This window comes from Diadema antillarum, unplaced genomic scaffold (assembly GCF_040938485.1).
Source record: "Diadema antillarum isolate AM-2024a unplaced genomic scaffold, OU_Dant_1.0 scf00000017, whole genome shotgun sequence".
Lineage (NCBI taxonomy): Eukaryota > Metazoa > Echinodermata > Echinoidea > Diadematoida > Diadematidae > Diadema > Diadema antillarum.
Genome location: NW_027270906.1, coordinates 452,804 through 470,514, shown reverse-complemented (window position 1 = coordinate 470,514; position 17,711 = coordinate 452,804). Strand labels below are relative to the sequence as shown.

The following is a 17,711-nucleotide window of genomic DNA, read 5'->3' as shown; positions in this document are numbered from 1 at the left end:
AACCGATAAAAGAAAAAAGATACTACCTGATAAAACAATACACTGTCTGATGCCAGAAGAGCAAATGATCAAGAGGTGTGCAAGACATATTTCCAGAAAGCATTAGAAGGTTCTGAAGAGATATAATGCAAACCAGCCATATATTATCATATATATATATATGTATATGTATATATACACCCTGTACCTTGTGACTTGGTAGACAGAGGGGAAGGCAATATACAGCTTGGGAACAGCATTTTACACTGATTGTTGTTCTTTTTTTAAGTCTGTCCCTAAGATATTCAGCAATTAAGAAAACAGTCAATGCAAGCAAAGAAACCCTCCTTCTAGCTAGGCAACTGACTTGGTGAGATTATGGGGAAACATTTATTGCAGACAGCCTGACTAATCTATACATATGTGTGAGATTTTTAGCTCTAATATCACATATCTGAAACTGCACACTTAAGCACATAGAAGGGGAAATGAAACCATTCATAATGCACACTATACAAGCAGACTGCAACATGAGGACAAGAAGATGTGTGTGCTGTGTTTGTCTGTCTGTCTGTGAGTGTGTGTGTGTGTGTTCAGTCTCCAGCCAAATGGTGTTCCACTCACAGTCTACACGCGTTGGATCTCAAAGAGCTTCACATCTGTGTCATACCAGATCGGTGGGTCCAAATTCCTGCCAAATATAATTAAAAGGAAAGGGAAAAAGACGGATGAGAATTTAGTCTCATACACCCATTCAAATGAAATGCTAGACATACAGTATACTCCTGCGATAAATGCAGACGACCGTGAAACAACTGTAATATAATTTCTGTTCAGGCATCATTAGCCAAATTAACAAAGCAGGTTTCATTCTTTCATCTCAGCCGTGTCTTGGACTTTGGACATGGCCCATATTCTACACACGCTGCCATTATTATTCTGTTGTCTACTGTGTTAGCTAGCCTCCATACCAGACTCATCGACTTGAATGCTTAGCTTCTCATGGGTGAAAAACGGACACATAAACTCTGGCATCCTTTTTTCAAGCAGACAGTGGTTTTTTTTTCCCTTTCAGCAAAGTTGGTATTTATCTTTTATTGTCTCTTCTGCTCAAACTACACTAGAAAAAAAATGGTGTTCAACACTTGGCTGCACATCAACTATTAAAACCTTGAAATGTGTAATGCTTTATGACTACACAGCAAGTTACACAATCAATAGGAATTATCATTTGAACCCATAGTGCTTTACTTGGGACCACTCCTTCTTAAAAAAAAAGAAGAAGTGAAAAGATGTTCATTGGTATTCATTCAGTGCTTCAAAGTGTGATGGGAATCAACACATGGGGCTAGATATACCATTGGATCATGACTAGATAAAAAAAAAATTGACCAGAACATAAGTTGCAAGGATAGTTTACATCTAGTCAGGGAGGTGACCACATCCTGATCTAGTTCATGGATTGTGCAAAGTCCGACTGCGTACCTGTGTAACACATCACAAACACTATTACAATCAATAATGAACCCAACAAACATACCCATGAGCAAGGTATACTTAATTTATACTTGTTTTTAGTCCAGAGACCCAACTCTCCCGCTTTCGACGGGAGATTTCCCGTCGAAAGCCCATTTTTGCTAAATCTCCTGTTCTCCCGCTTGGGATTTAATTTCTCGCGCTTGAAATGATTTCTAACTTAGTGTCATCGTATGTAGAAAAATAAGCCTTAGATAGAATGAGATAACATCTAGAACCCTAGAGCTGGACCCCGGCCACAAGGAACTTCGCGCACATCAAGTTGAAGTCTCCCGTTTGCTAGGGGTTTTAGGTGGGAGAATCTCCAGATCAGAAGGAGCTTGAGGTTGGAGTCTCTGTTAGTCCACAGAGCAAATTCAAACCACAGAGTTGATGTAAACTAAGTTTGTGAATGCAGGCCATCAAGATTAGATTGCATGGGAAATACGGAAGAACATTACGACTGATGCCAAAGAGCCTGGGTGGATGTCTGACAGAGTAGAACCATTGCAGAAAAATGAATCCTAAAATAAAAATCATGATGACATTTTGTTTTCATGTCTAATAAAAACAGGAGAATGAACATTCATTACCACCTTGACTTTCTGCAATGTTTGCATGCTTGGAGAAAGTCTGCAAACTACTACAACAAATATGACAAATTAAGGTCAAGTTTCAAGTTAAAGACCCAGGCCCCATTTTATCAATTAATCAATTATAAATTTCCTTACCACACAGGATCCCATACACTTACAATTGAAATCAACTATATGATCAATTATAACTCTTCATAAAACAGGGCCCCGGTAGAATGGGGATACCATGGGGTGGGAAGGCTGGCCCAGCTTGGATATATTCAAGAATCCCTGTAATGAATTGTATGTAGCTTTATCACTGATCTTTGTGTAAGTACACACACAGCTGAAGAAGCTTGAATGGAGATGACCATTACTGACAAGCATTCACTTTGATGCACATTTTGCTAACCAGTGTTATTTGTGGTATTTGTAATGTACTATGATGGGCAGTGAATGAATCAGGCAAACCATGAACCCCGCGGAACTACGTAGGTCTTTAACCCGTTGAGGATGGGCTGATTTTGCTGTAAACATTGCATTTCTCATAGATATCTGCCGAAGTATACTCGGGCCTAGTCCTCAACAGGTTAAAGGGATCATATAGTTTTGGTTGAGACCAAACTTCAGGTTTATAAAATTTTTTTTGGTGAGACAATGAGAAACCTGTTAAAAAAATATGAAAGAGCTTGTAATTCCAAGAGGAATTCAACATTTATTTGATGAAAATTGGCTTGAAATGGCCGAGATATCCAAAACAGAGCAATCCTAATCAAAGGTGGGACCCACCTTTTATGATGATCGCTTTGTTTTAGGAGGTCTCAGACATTCCAAAACTGATTTTCATCAAATACACTTTGAATTCCTCTTAAAACAGTATGCTCTGTACTATTTCATAAGTGCTTTCTTGGTATCTCGCAAACAATTTTAAGGCCCAATCCTCATCTCCACCAATACTATACCATTCCTTTAAGATGAAAGAGTACCTGTAACATTATGAGTGGGCATACACCATATGGCATCACTCTGGGTGAAGCACTCTGGGTTAGTGCTGTATGACAGCAAGTAGCTAAGATATATGGCTACTATTAGAGAAGAGCTCTACTCCCCCGGTGCTATGATATCAAACTGTTTAGACATTAAGTGACCAGCGTGGAGCCAAGTGGGGCTTATGGGTGTGTCATATAATGATGTCATGTGCCTTGGGGGATTTCCCTTCCTCATCCCTTTCTTTTAATGAATAAAAAAATAATAAAAACAAAACTGATTCTTGGTGTAGTGATGCCATCAGCGAATGAGTGCCAGTCCATATAATATGAACAGCAATCAATCTTAAATGTATTGATGAAGTAGAAACTCAATGTCCCAGTTTCTATAGGTTGCATCTCTAATAGAGGCTAGTGGTGTAATCAAATGTGGTGTGTTGTGAGTGTACAGAACTGATGATGGCACGGCAAGTTTTGCTTCCAAGTATAGCAATATGCCACTTGAGAGACAAAGTTTTTGCAACTCACAAGGTTTTCACATATATTCATGTTTATATGTTAAATCAACTGTTGTTCAGGCACGTTCTATTTGTGCGCTGCTGTTAACTAAACTCTGCATTTGTCCATGATTATTTTACCCTTACCTTTTAGGTATATTAATTTGATATCTTAAAACCATCTGAACTTGGTTGATTTCCGTATTAAAATCACAACATCACAGATGAGGACAACACATACAAACAGGGAATACACTCTAGTTGCTATATCACAGCTAACATGGCTCAGTTTTGCACTGCGAAATTTACTGAAAGACCAAGCCTCTTGTTTGTTAATATTTAGGCAAATTTCTGTCAAAACAGCATTTCCAGTTTGAAATGTGTGATCTAATTCCCAAGCATTTCATGAGACACCGGAACAAAGTTTTTCCTTGGGCTCATCTTGTATTCAGCTCTGTAACTTTGACTCAGCCAAAAATTGTGTGGGACTCTGTACATAAATGCGTGAGGAATAATCGGAGGACTATTTTAAAAATGCTCCTTCCAGTGAGGCAATTTTCGGCTCACGCCACTTTGACTCACGCACAGATTATCACACTCATCATCGACTCTTGCCTATAAGATCAAAATAAATGCGGCCTGAAGCCCGACTCTTAAATTAGTAACTCACCATGTGTAATGATAACAAGGAGAACGAAGATAAGCAAGTATTGGACAAATCTGTCTCAGACGTTGTGCCTGAAATTTCTAAAATTGGCTGAAGATTGGCTCTGTAGATGACTTGGCTCACATTGGGTGTGACCATGTCTGCTCTCTAATCACTAATAAGTTCTTTGGAATGTTTTTCACTTGTAATGTAGGATATACATAACGTATATATGTCACTTATTCAAGCTTAAGTATGTAATATTATATTCCCCAATAAGCAGACATTTTCAAATTTCTTTATGAACAGTTTGCAGAAGTTTGTTTCAGAGTTATGCACCATTTAGCGTGACGAATTCTTTTCCACTGTCAGTTTCATCCTGACACGCCTGCAACAAACATTCGCATCACAAAAATTCCACAAGCCCGGTCATTTGTTTAAAGACTGCTTTGAGGTTGCTTGCAATGGGGAGAGGGTTAGATTTACAGGCACAGTCTTACAGATTGATGATTAATGAATACAAACATTTCCTCATGATTACCACTTGCCATGGTGGCTTCTCTCAACCATGTGAAAACAGTGCAGTATCTTTCTCTCTTCTTGGATCCTGGAATCACTCCAAACCTACCTAACAATTGAAACCTCTTACAATTCATCAAGATACCTTTTGCACACCAATCCAATCACTGCTAACCTCTAGGTGTACATCCTTAACATCTTTTCATGACCTCACAAATATCTTTGTGATTTACTTGATGATCATTCCAAAAATGTTTCAAAAAGTCCCCTCACTATTTGTTTTTTTTTTCAGCACATGGTGACCATACCCATATCAAACTGCTCCATTACCAGATAAGCAAACTTAAAACTAGATGGCAAGTACATCTTTAGAGCTGTCAACATATTTGCACCAAAATCATGAACGTTTAAAAAAGGAATCAGGGATATATTTGCGCATTTATATTATTCCAATGGGTGAAAATAATTCCTGTTTCTGGGAGACATTCATATTCTTTTCTGATAACACACTAAATATCAAAGGCTTCAGAGAGCCTCATGCACACTCACAGAAACTTGGCATGTAAACATATTGTGCAACAAACACAGGTGTGCATCACAGATCATGATACAGTACCCCTTTCTTACCCTATCTAGAAAATTTTGTGGCCTCTTAAGGTAGGCACAAACTCTAAAACCATCGGTGGCACCCTCTCTCTCTCTCTCTCTCTCTCTCTCTCTCTCTACAAGGTACTCTTGTGGAAGCCTTGAAACAAAAAACAGACATTTTAAAATTGATTTAAGAACTACAGACGTAGTCATTCCTTTTGAATCTCAAATAAAGAAACTAGTTATGTTGCTATGGCGACTAGTATGCCTCCGCCATATCGCATTATTCTCCCAACAGGTCTACGGTACATACTGTATGCGCCAATGTGAGATGTCAATTTCACATGATCGGCAAATAATCATCTGGTAATTGTACATCAATTTCCAAGACATTACCTTGAACCACTTTCAAAATATGGAATACCAGTGAACTTTTAGCATGTTCACTTGACCTTTGTCTCTATGGTCCAAAAATGTCTTGCAAACATAATCACTGTGTGGGAATACATTTATTACATGTATAAAATTGTATATTACAGCAGGGTTGCCAACTCTCACACATTTTGGTCCTTTCTCACTCCACAACTTTATTTCATTTGCATGCATTTCTATTGATCTCACTCATTTTGACTCCTAAATCATAGCATTGGCCTATGGGAGTCTCACTCTCAACTAGTTTCCAGTGTTGGCAGCCCTGTTACAGCTAGTCATTACCAAGTTTAATTACCCTGCTTTGTGTACATGGCATTTCCAGGGTTTCAGTTTCAGCACCAAATAGACGTGTAATTTTACCACCATTTTGGCCTGACCATTGACCTTTGACCTCTGACCCCAAACTTCCAAAGGGAATCAATGTCAGGCCATACAGTACTTAAGTTTCATGAAGATATCTTGAGTCACTTCCGAGATATGCAAAAGGGGGACGGGATTAAATCTTAGCATTTTAAACAACTCCACAAAGTTTTGTCTGGATAACTTAAACGGTTAAGTAACACCATCCACAAAATTGATTACAGACGGACTTATGGACAGACGACCTGAAAACACAATGCCTCCAGCACCACTTTGTGGCAGAGACATAAACCTGTCATCCTAAAATGCAGCATTTCTCCCATCTCTTAATATCATGTTGCTAAAATCAGATCAACGCCACTTTGCAGTTGACAGTACAGTAGTCTACGGTAATCGGGTGGACAGCTTAATCGGATACGCCACTTAATAGACATACAATGTGAACAGATAGTTACGATGCATGTTATGTACTGGATAATCGGGTAGCCAGACTATTCAGTTAAATTTTTCAGACAAGCCTCATCCATTCTCAATTTGTTTCCCCGCAGAAAGTCTTTGAAATGCATGTAAATACAGATTATCAAGAAATTGTGAGGTGCTGAGAGGTGATGGAGCACTACGGTTTACGTTTATCGTCAAGATATTAGTGTGCAGTGACGACCAATTCCACGTATCACTAACAGTGTAGATGCATTTTATACATGTTGCATACAAACCATTACACCAGCATCACACACTCCACACTACACTCACAGTGACACACTAATCATTACACATGTCTACCCAGCTCTCAACAGAAACAAAGAATAAGCTGCTGTACCTCTACTGAGACCACTGAGCCTTTCTTTGAAATGTTCATGAAAAATTTAAAATTGCCATTAATAGGGACAACATAGTTTACAGCTGCATGCAAAGTTTACGAAGTCTAGTTGTCTTTTACAATGTCACGTCAATACATTGTGTGACTTGTCTGTCTTACATACATTGTACTTTCATGAATGGCGAGTCTTCCACTCATGTAAGCAGACCCTCGGAATGGATTACTGATTATGGATATCCTTTGCAGTTGGTCATCAACAAGGGATCTGTCAGGATTTTAAAAGTTGTTTTTCTTGAAACCATCAGGAGGGAAATTGGGGCTTCTGCAAAATTGAAGAACAAGTTCACCTTCATAGACATGTGGGTTGAGTGAATGCAGCAACATTAGTAGAACACATCAGTGAGAGTTTGAGCAAAATCGGACAATCCGTTCAAAAGTTAAGAATTTTTGAAGTTTCTGCTCAGCCACGGCTGGATGAAAAGACTACTATAGCTTGTGATGTCACATGAGTACAACGATATAAAGAAAGAATAAAGAAAATTCAACATATTTCCATTTTTCTCGCATAACAAAAGAACCCTCGACTTCTCTCTTTCAGAAGGCAGGGGGAATAATATTACCCTTAACATACGTCAGTAGCGAGTCGAAGAAACGTGCACTTTATTCACAAAGTAAAGTTTTGTGAAATTGTTTTTTTATTTTCCTTATATAGTTGTACGCATGTGACATTGTCAAAATGAATCTGACATTGGTGATAGAGTATATGTTGTTCTGGTGTCAATAGAGGGAGCTGGTGAGATGTAGACAAATATTTTGGAAAACAATTTAACTATGATTTGAATGGTATGTGACAGGAATGTATGGTTAGGGTGCGGGTGTGAAGTGAGTGAGCAGCGAGAGTGAACAGTTGCATTTGAGGCTTGCTGGCGAGAAGGTGCGCAGACGGGTTGACAAGCCAAGAACAGGGCCTGAGCATCATTGCATTTAATTCGGCTGCGTCGCTTGGTGCATTCCCCGTAGACACCGCTGGCCGTCACTCAAAAAAGGAAAAGGGACCGAGAAGCTGTAAGTTTTGCAGAATTTGGTATTGTTACTTAATTTAGCACCCGGTAGAAAAGAAGTTTTTTTTTAATCGATTAGAATAGTAGTAAAGAAATGTTAATGTTAAAGAGTATAAAGCAAATAAACCATGTGAGGTTTTTGAAATATAGCTTGAAATGATGTTTGTTTTTATGTACGTAATGAGCCAAAATATTTAAGCCAGAGGGAGAATTAGTCTGGCAGTGAGAGGGTTAGGTTGTTTGTATTACACCAAAAGTGAGACCGTTTGAGTAAAAGAAATAGCACTGAGATTTTACTCCTAAACAACGAGTTTTGTTGCTGGTGAAATTGCTATGAAAATTATTTTCTGATAATTGTAATAATTATGATATTAGTAATATTATCGATCTGTGTTGATACACATATCTACGCCAAGGACGATACGTATAAGGATCGATAAAGCGTAGCTGTGAATTGATTCAGACACAGAAATTAATGGTAAGAGAAAGTATGTCTTCTGTGAAATTCGGATATGAATGTTAGAACGACGAGAGATACAGTGTAAAGAGTATACATGTGAAGTTAGAAACGGAAGTTAGCGAAAAGCGAGTTTTTACAGGGGAGATTTGCATTGTTTGGTAGATTAATTCTATCGCTGGATTGTGATAACTGTCCCCTTAGTTGTGTGATTTTTTGATTTATCGCAGGTTTCATGATATGTCACTGCTACGCTCATGCATTTCATTGTATGACAATTTATTGCAACAGAACTGAAATGTGCCATAAACTTTAATATTCTTTTGTAAGAAAAGTTAAAATAAACATGAAAGGAGAAAGTTGATGTGATAATAAGCTGAGGATGTTCAGATATATTTCTGCCTTAACACATTACTGCAAGGGTGAGCGCAAATGTTGTATTATAGGGGTTGAGGATTAGTAGCTGGGTAGAAATGTATTTTGACAAGGGATTTGTTATATTTCTAGCCGTCCGTATCCAGGCACTGAGTATCCGGACTGTCCGGAGGACGTATCCGGAGTCGGATACCGCCCAGTCTTTGAGTCTTCGAGTAATCCCGCGCCCAGCTGTGGACAGACACAGGCAGACACCTGCGAACCGGACAATACCCACGCCACTTGACCGTGTGTATCCGGCCACGCCATGCTGCCACACCCGTATGCACTTCACGCCGCGACGGACTGCAGGACCAGGCGTCCGCCACCTCGCGTGAACCGCGTATCCGACGCCAGGATCCGGCTTCGCCTGAGCAACACTGTACAGTCATCGCGCGGTTATCGACAACGTGAAAGTGCCTTTGATATGTAGGGACTTAAGTCACAGGGGGTTTTCATACGTAAAAATGCACGTGCTTATATAGGGGCTTATTAGAAATGAGGATAGTATAAAACAATTTGTTTATATACATATATTTTTTGTCTTGCATTTTTCTTCCCGAAAACATTTTTCTTTCGGTGACTTTGTATTGACATTCGGGAGACAACATCCCACAGTGCACCGACTTTGTTTAAATAAAAGAGTCGGATGACCCAATTGATTTGTAACGATAATTCACTGTGTTCAGTTTATTATTGCGGTCGTCCTCCGAGAAACCCTTTGACAGACATCATACACTGCAGTAGTCTTCTCTTCCAGCAGTGACTGCGCAGATACTTAAAATATTCGTAACTTTTGAACGGATTGTCCAATTTTCCTCAAACTTTCACTGATGTGTTCTACTAATATTGCTGCATTCTCTCAATCCTTATGTATATGAAGGTGGACTTGTCCTTTAAAAAAAATGTGACTTTCGACGAGCTGTGGCTGTAGTGACATACCATGTACATGTTGCAGATGCGTGCATGATAAGTGGGAGCTGCAGGGTGACAAGAATGAAACACGCTCTCTGGCAAATTGGGTACTCCGCTTTAATCTGGTAAGAAATGCTCTGCCCGACACTACCCGATTAAGCAGAGAATACTGCACTTACAGTTGGAAGACAACATAAATTTCACATAATAAAACAACTCAAACTGGTGCCCTATACTGTTTGCTGTAGAAGATGAAAGGCTCTCATAAAGGGTTTCCATTGAAAGAGATTATACTTAAAAAAAGAATATCATTTGAACAATGTAATTGCACCTTTTTTACAGGGGCATTCATTCCTTACTTCTTATAATGCAATCAATTAGGATTCATTAGTGCTTGAACTGAAAGAAAGTTCAGATGGCGCAAACACAGCATGCAATGAACAAAGACTCGCTAAATTAAAAGTGCGACACTAATTTCAGTTAGGGTCACACTCCACAACCTACCTTTTATTACTTATTAGATAACATCAATAAATATTATCATCAATAATGAGTCTATGTCCTTGATGGATAAATTGAGTTGCCTGTATTTGATGTTCAATTCTATTCTTTAACAGCCTAATCAAATGTATCTAATCAAATTTGTACATTATGACGACAGCAATCAATCAAATCAGACAAACTAATCCTCAAACTCAAACTAATTGAGATGACAGCTGGTTTGAACAACCTTTACGAATAAAAAACAGGCAAGACAGCTGTGCATGCATGGATATATTTGTGAGATCGATTATAATATGTGTATACAGAGGAATTGGTTCAAACAAAAAACCATAATAATGGGTCACATTGTTTTGTTTATCCAGGGTAGAATCGACTGTGTTAGACCTGCCTTCTAGGCAGACCTGCTTTTATTATCACATCATTACTCCAACATGTGGCCCAGGTACCCATTCTTACATCAGGGTCACAAAGGACATTGTAATTCAAACATCTAGTCCAAGAATGAACGATCCTGGCAGGATTTGAACCTACGACTTTCCATTTACTTATCCAGAGCCTCACTCACTATACCACGGTGTTTCAACGAATGACTATGGCACTGAGGACCACATTGCAATCAAACGTAAGCGTGACTCACTGATAATTACAGCATTTTTTAAAACAAAGCAAGAAATAGCACAACAAAAGACCACACACAGTGCATTATTATTCCAATGAGCTGACCTTTTGACATCCACAACACACCTGTCACACAGTTGTTGACATTTAAAGACTTAACACAATGATTTGCACGTATCACCATGACAATCAATATTAAACATTAGAATGCATCTTCTCACACACCAATTGCAGCTTTTTGTTAATTGTCTGGAGACAGCAATCTCGTGGTACATGATTCTTGTTGTATTTTGTGTGATGGCACCTTTAAAGGGTGTGTACAGTTCTGGTCGAGGTGAGGATTTAGCTTTTAACGTTTTGCGAGATATTCAGAAACCACTCTATGAGATGTCAAAGAGCATGCAATTTTAGGGGGTATCAAAAGTTTATTTGATGAAAATTGGTTTTGAAGTGGCCGAGATATCCAAAAACAAGGTGAAATAAAGAATTCCTAATAAAGTTGTGGCCTGTCGTCTTTTATCATTATCACTTTTTTGGACATCTCAGCCATTTGAAAACCAATTTTCATAGAATAAATGATGAATCCTTTTAAAAATTACATGCTCTTTCATATTTCATAAGATGTTTTTCATTATCTCACTTTAGGAATGTAAAAAACATGAATCCCTACCCCACCCAGTACTGCAAACCCCCTTTAAGCTCCGAAATGTCTTTAACAGAGAGTCTTAACCCCATACTGTCTTCACACATTTCTCTTTCTCTGTCAATTTCACTATGGTCAGAATGAAAACCCCAGCTGCCTCTCTGCACCATTCTCTATGGAAAGGTCGAGGGTCAGCAACATTTTAGTGATGTTCAGTAGTTTTATGTATCAAAACAAGAAATTTACACACCTGAGCCAATGTAGATGCTGGTAATTCAAAAAAGCTATCTCTTCAAAGGAAACCTTTGTGCCATATCTAATGCATGGCATATATATAGTATGCAGATTCCATTCCTTTTCTATACCTTGGAATGATCACATAATATCCCAGGAGAAAAAATCTGGACACCTAAAGTTATTTCTCCAGCGAGATATTCATCCTTTTGAACACTTATATAATGATGAAAATGTTCATATTGCAGAGCTGCAGGTACCATTCAGTCATCACAAATCATTCATATACTTACTGAGATACAGGAATTCTGTTTGTGTTGTGTTTGCATTTTTTTTTCTTGGGGGGGGGGGGGAGGAAGTTTCCTTCCTCCCCCCCCCCCCCCATGCTGTTCAGCCAATGAAGATCACTAATGTGAAAGTGTTATGTCAAAAAAAATAGGTTACTGCACAATGCGTATATCATTTCCCTCATTCATAAATTCACATAAGGATAACACTAAAGGAGAGACAGACTGAAATCTTTGGAGAAGAGCTCTGAGAAACGGATGCCGTCATGTCTCAGCCGTGGTTGCCGTGACGATCAAAGCATTCCAATTCCCAGGGCCTTTCTCGCTTGGATGAACACGGCAATTGTGCAATAAAGCTGCATTGAAAATTCATGGCTTGTTAGTGTTATGGAGTCAGGGCATCAACAATCATTAAGTGGAATCTTATTGCCCATGGTAATGAGAGAAAGAGACAAAAATAGGTAATATATCTCTCTCCTTTCTAGTATCCCTCCCAATCTGTATCTTCCCCACTCTCATCATCTCATTCTCTCTCTCTGTCTTCCTTCCTCTATGAGCCATTTTTCTTTATTACCTCCGCCAAGGGAGGAGGTTATGTTTTCGTAATACCGTTTGTTTGTCTGTGTGCAAAATAACTCAAAAAGATGTGAACAGATTTAAATGAAACTTGCAGGCAAAGGTTGAGAATGACACAAAAAACAGATGATTCAAATTTGGTGATGATCCAAACATTTTTATGGATTTTATGAAGGATTTTCGATATTTTGCCAGGTAAGGTCAATGAACTTGGGAGTTCAAGCTGCACATTTTTGAGGTTTTTATACGCACACTAAAGTGTGTGTTCTAGTTTCTGCTGTGCGAGGTGCACCACACAGCTGAGGGTTTATGACGTAACAAAGGCTTCTACATCGGGAATTCGGGCAATTTTTTTAGCATGCATAGGTCGTATGGGTGGAAATCACTGACCTCTATGGAAGAACAAGGTCAGTGGTGGAAAGTAGCTGCTTGGTGGAGGTCTGCGCTCTCAGAGTGCTTCTCTAGTTATCATTATTATCATTCCAGCCTGAGCAAATATAAAATCTGGGGATGTTTCATAAAACTGTAGATCAGTTCTTGTGCTGAATTATTGAAATTCTGATAAGCATAGCACATCAAAACGTGTTCCAGTCGTTCGTAAGTCGTTTGTAACTTTAAGAACAGCTTTATGAAACACACACTTGGTTATAAAATGTGAACATTTTTCCTAAAATTTGACCAACATATGACAATGACAGAATCAGAACGACCAAGGGTTAAACTCTCGTTTAATCATGCTGCAAAACTCAGCATGAAATAATAGATTCAAGTTATTGGTTCTCTAGTGGTCATCTCTACAGAGTTCAAAATATTTGGAAGGTCTAATAGAACAGACAACTGCTTTGACAGTCAGCCGATTAAATGATGTTGTAGTAAAACAGTGTAGGCTGCCAACATTAGCTAAAAATTTGCTGATTTCTAATAAAATTCTGATTTGATTTTGTAAGAGAAGATTGACATCCCTCAGCCATACATCCTTTCCTCTCAATTCAGTCTTCATCTTGCTCTGATGATCACTCTGGTTGATCACTCTGGTTTGCACAAAATTTTTAATTGCTCTCTCTGACAGACTTAAATCAGACCTACGGTCTCTCATCTCGTTGCTATGCCAATGCATCATCTCATCCCATATTCTCGCCTCCTCAGCTGCCACACAGCACACCAGGCCCATCCTTCATAAAGCCGTGCTTAATTCCCAGCCATAAGTTGACTTCTTTCACAACTCTTACTGGACTGCAATCGATATGAAAAGGCTACTAGGGATTGCATACACAAGAGACCTCTACTCTTGTCAAAATGTCAAAGGGGTCAAACTGTAAAATGAAGTGATTGAATTGAGAGACTATAATCTCAGGAAAAATAATTTCATCTAGCTAGCAGTAATATTCTTATCCTATATAGCTCTCTCTTTTTTTTGGGGGGGGGGGGGTGGGTGGTGGAGTGGGGAGTAGGACTTTGTCTGTGGATATTGCATGTGTCCGTCCATCATGGCAGCTATTATAGAGCTGCTGCTAAATGCTGATAACAAAGAATGTTAAACTCTTTTGTCAACTACTCATCATTCAGTTGACACAATTTCAGTACTGCTATACTGCATTTGAATCTTGAAACAACAGTACGTGTGTATGTTGGTTAAACATAATTTAGAACTTTCTGTGCTCATTTCAGGGGATAATCTTGACGTGCTTCAGAGTCAACATTCAATAGTCATTCAACAAATCCACATAAACTGCAAAGAATATATATCACTTCAGAATGTTGAAATATCTTGATGTGATAAATGTGAAAGGACACACCAAAATATGACAATCTAAAAAGTATTACACTCAATGACATGTAATTTACCATGTAATGAGCAAGTGTAACACAGATTATTTTTCACTTGTGGTTTGAATTAAGTCACAGTAAAACTAAGACACCTTTAATGACTGGTAGCATGGGGAATGCTAATTGAACTGATCTTCATTCAGTGCCCACCAGGATACATACGAAAACAACGAATCAGCAATTACAATGTGTCTGTGCATCTATCAAGTCTATGCTTATCAGTTACGGTCGACTCCAGTCAAGATTTTTTGGCTGTCAGTGATACAGCTATTGCCCACAATTCTTTTGGGGAGATTCTTGAATGTATCCAAACTGAGCCAGCCTTCCCATGCCATACGCTACTGGGACACAACTCTACGAATGCGAGGTGGGGGGGGGGGGGACATCTCCTAAAAACTATAATGTCTGACGGCTCAGAGAGAGTGAGAGGGCATCCGATGACGCCGAGATGGACCACTTTGCCCCCATGGCGATGCCTCATCACTTTCATTAGCTTGATTGCTCCCAGATTTGCATTTTTATTGTGGTGGAGAGGGAACATCAAACCCCTTGTGGCTTTTCCAGATTTGCCCGCTTCGCTGCGTTGATCCAACACTTGCAAACAATGAGCTTAAGAATGGTGTCACTGATACCATTCTCAACATGTAGAAACCTCTCAAATTACACCTTTAGCCTGAGGAAGTAAAAAATAAACAGACAAAAACACACACCATACCAGACAGAATGAGGGGAAAAATGAATGTTAGTTGGAATGAATCAGAAGAAAAATGTTAGAAGAAAACAGTTGATCATGTCAAAAAGCAAGAAGTGTCAAATATACCAGGAATGTGGAAGACATTTTGTTTGTGAGTTGCTTCCTTCAGTGTTGTTAGCTCTCGTTGATGCGTTGTACTTCAAAGAGCCGAACGCCCGTGTCGTACCAGATGGGGGGCTCCAGATTCCTGTCACATGACACACAAAACAAAAATTATAAAACATTTATACCACACCAAACACAGACATCTTGGTTTCAAGCCATGTCCATGCACTACAAGATATCAATTAATCACAGGCCTAAAATGGCAAATTAGGTATACGTGAATACTGTTAATTGCCTTTGAGTCCTCCATTCCTTTAAACATCTCCTTTGACTTTCACAAAAGAGAATGACAAGATAACTTTCACAGAGCATGGTTACTCTCTGTTTACTGGTGTATTGATCGTTCATTTCTGCTGACAGGAAAACCCTCAACATAGGAAGCATGGTTGATACACAGTAACAGCAAACTTCTGCACAAAAAGTAGTCTTATGTCTGTACAAAAATTTGCTGCACGGTACATTTTGGCAGCAGACATGTAAAAGCCAGTTTTTATCATTCTAGGGCAGATTAGATGGTGCATTAAATGATAAATTACGTAGGCTTAAAATATTTAAGTCACTTCTAAGTTCCTGTCACGCTCCTTAACACTCGAACACTGCTCTATACATTCAACAAACACAGAACCGACTTTGAATACAATGAAAACAACATCTCAAGATGCAATAGAAGATGCCATGGATACCAACACATGTATGTACTCTCTTTTGTTTTTACCAAAAGATACGGTAGACTACTGGTCAAAACTCAGGGGTGTATCAATATGGCTGATACACCAGACAAAATGGCAGATATGTTTCAATTCAAGATCACATCAAAGCAACAGATCCCAAAATTACTGAGGTGCACTATCAATGTTTGGAAAGAAGAATCTACATAAAGAGGACAGTCATTTTGAATGAAAGGACATATCAGAGACTGGAAAAAGACTAGTCATTAGGAAGTAAGATTCGTGGACACAGAAATTGAAACTGAACATAAACTAGCCATTGACTGAAATGTTTGATGCTGGTAAATTGCAACAATGTGTCTGTAAGGGTTGACTCTCTCTCTGCTCTCCATCAACATCTCATACCATGGGAATTTAATCCTCTTGACTATACATGGGGCGACCAAAACATGGCTTCACAATTTCGTCATTCACGTTTTCTTCATGCCTGTTCCCAAAGCGCATACTCATACATCCCTGCATCTCCCATTAACTCAGTCAGCTCAATTATCATCATGGATAAACTAGCATGAGGTTGATTCCCCGCGATATTGCTTTTCTCCTATCGTATTTGATCAAAATCCAGCCTGCCGCCACTGTTATGCTGAAATAAAACACTGCTCTGTACATTAGATACTTTCAATAACAGCCCTTGACGATGACATGCTTGCGTCATATGATGTATTGCCTGGGTATGCCGGCTGGTTTCTAGATAAAGCCACAAATAAATGACTGAAACAAGTTACCATGATGTTTTAACTACTTCACCAGCCAAGGAAAAAATCATATGTCATAATGTAGATCAACTAATACATGGTATCAAACACTAAATCCTTGATTAATGATTGACTATTTTTAACATTACTCAATGATGAATATATGGATATTGACAATACTGACACACAAATGCCTAAGATGTACCCAGTTAAAAGCACACACACACAAACACACACACACACACACACACAAACACACACAAACACACACACACACACACACACACACACACATTCTACTACATTCATACATCCTTAACCTAGTTCATAGTATACTGAAGCTGATTGTATACTGCATAATCTTTTTATTCTTTGCATGGTTTCCCTTTTTGTAAAATAATATCAAACATAATATGTCTAGAGAACTAGTTTTCTATCAATCACTCAGTAATGTTCGCTGTGATTAACCCCTTGTCTACAAGATTCAAATTTTGTTGTCTTTCTACAGACCCCACTAATAACTCTAAAATACCCTAATAATAATCCGAATAATAGCCCTTTCAAACCCTAAAATAATATCAGATAAGACATAATGTCTGGAGAACTATATCATTGATCACTCAGCAATGCTTGCTGTGATTAACCTCTACAAGATTCAAATAAGACTTTCTATAGACCCTTTGGCCCAAATTGACATAGGTGGTACAATCTTGTCCATGGTTTAAACCATGGACAAAGACCGTAGTTTTTTATGGGGCGCCAAGTGTCGCATGGCCTATTTCGTTACGAAATTAGTCATTTCGTTGACACAGGTTTTTTTTTTTTTTAGAGGACAAGCAATAGATTTACTCATCTTTTGAAATGTACAGAAACTATATACTACTATCTGACTTCACTGCATGCTACTGTGACCTTGAAAAAAAAAAGAAAAAAGAAGAAGAATCTTGCTACTTTCCATTCTAAGTTGCCTAGATGC

General features: G+C 38.6%; 1 protein-coding gene across 1 annotated transcript in view; it reads right to left on the bottom strand.

The window, feature by feature from the left end:
* Nucleotides 1-193: 193 nt before the first annotated feature.
* The window catches only part of LOC139727032 (protein HID1-like), a 73,067-nt gene continuing 55,549 nt past the window's right edge, over nucleotides 194-17,711 (bottom strand). The window contains exons 18-19 of the mRNA XM_071638015.1: nucleotides 15,274-15,394; nucleotides 194-670 (exon numbers count right to left, since the gene is read on the bottom strand). Of these exons, the coding sequence (XP_071494116.1) occupies nucleotides 15,322-15,394 (73 nt within the window). The 3' untranslated portion in view covers nucleotides 194-670; nucleotides 15,274-15,321. The remainder of the gene's footprint in view (nucleotides 671-15,273; nucleotides 15,395-17,711) is intronic.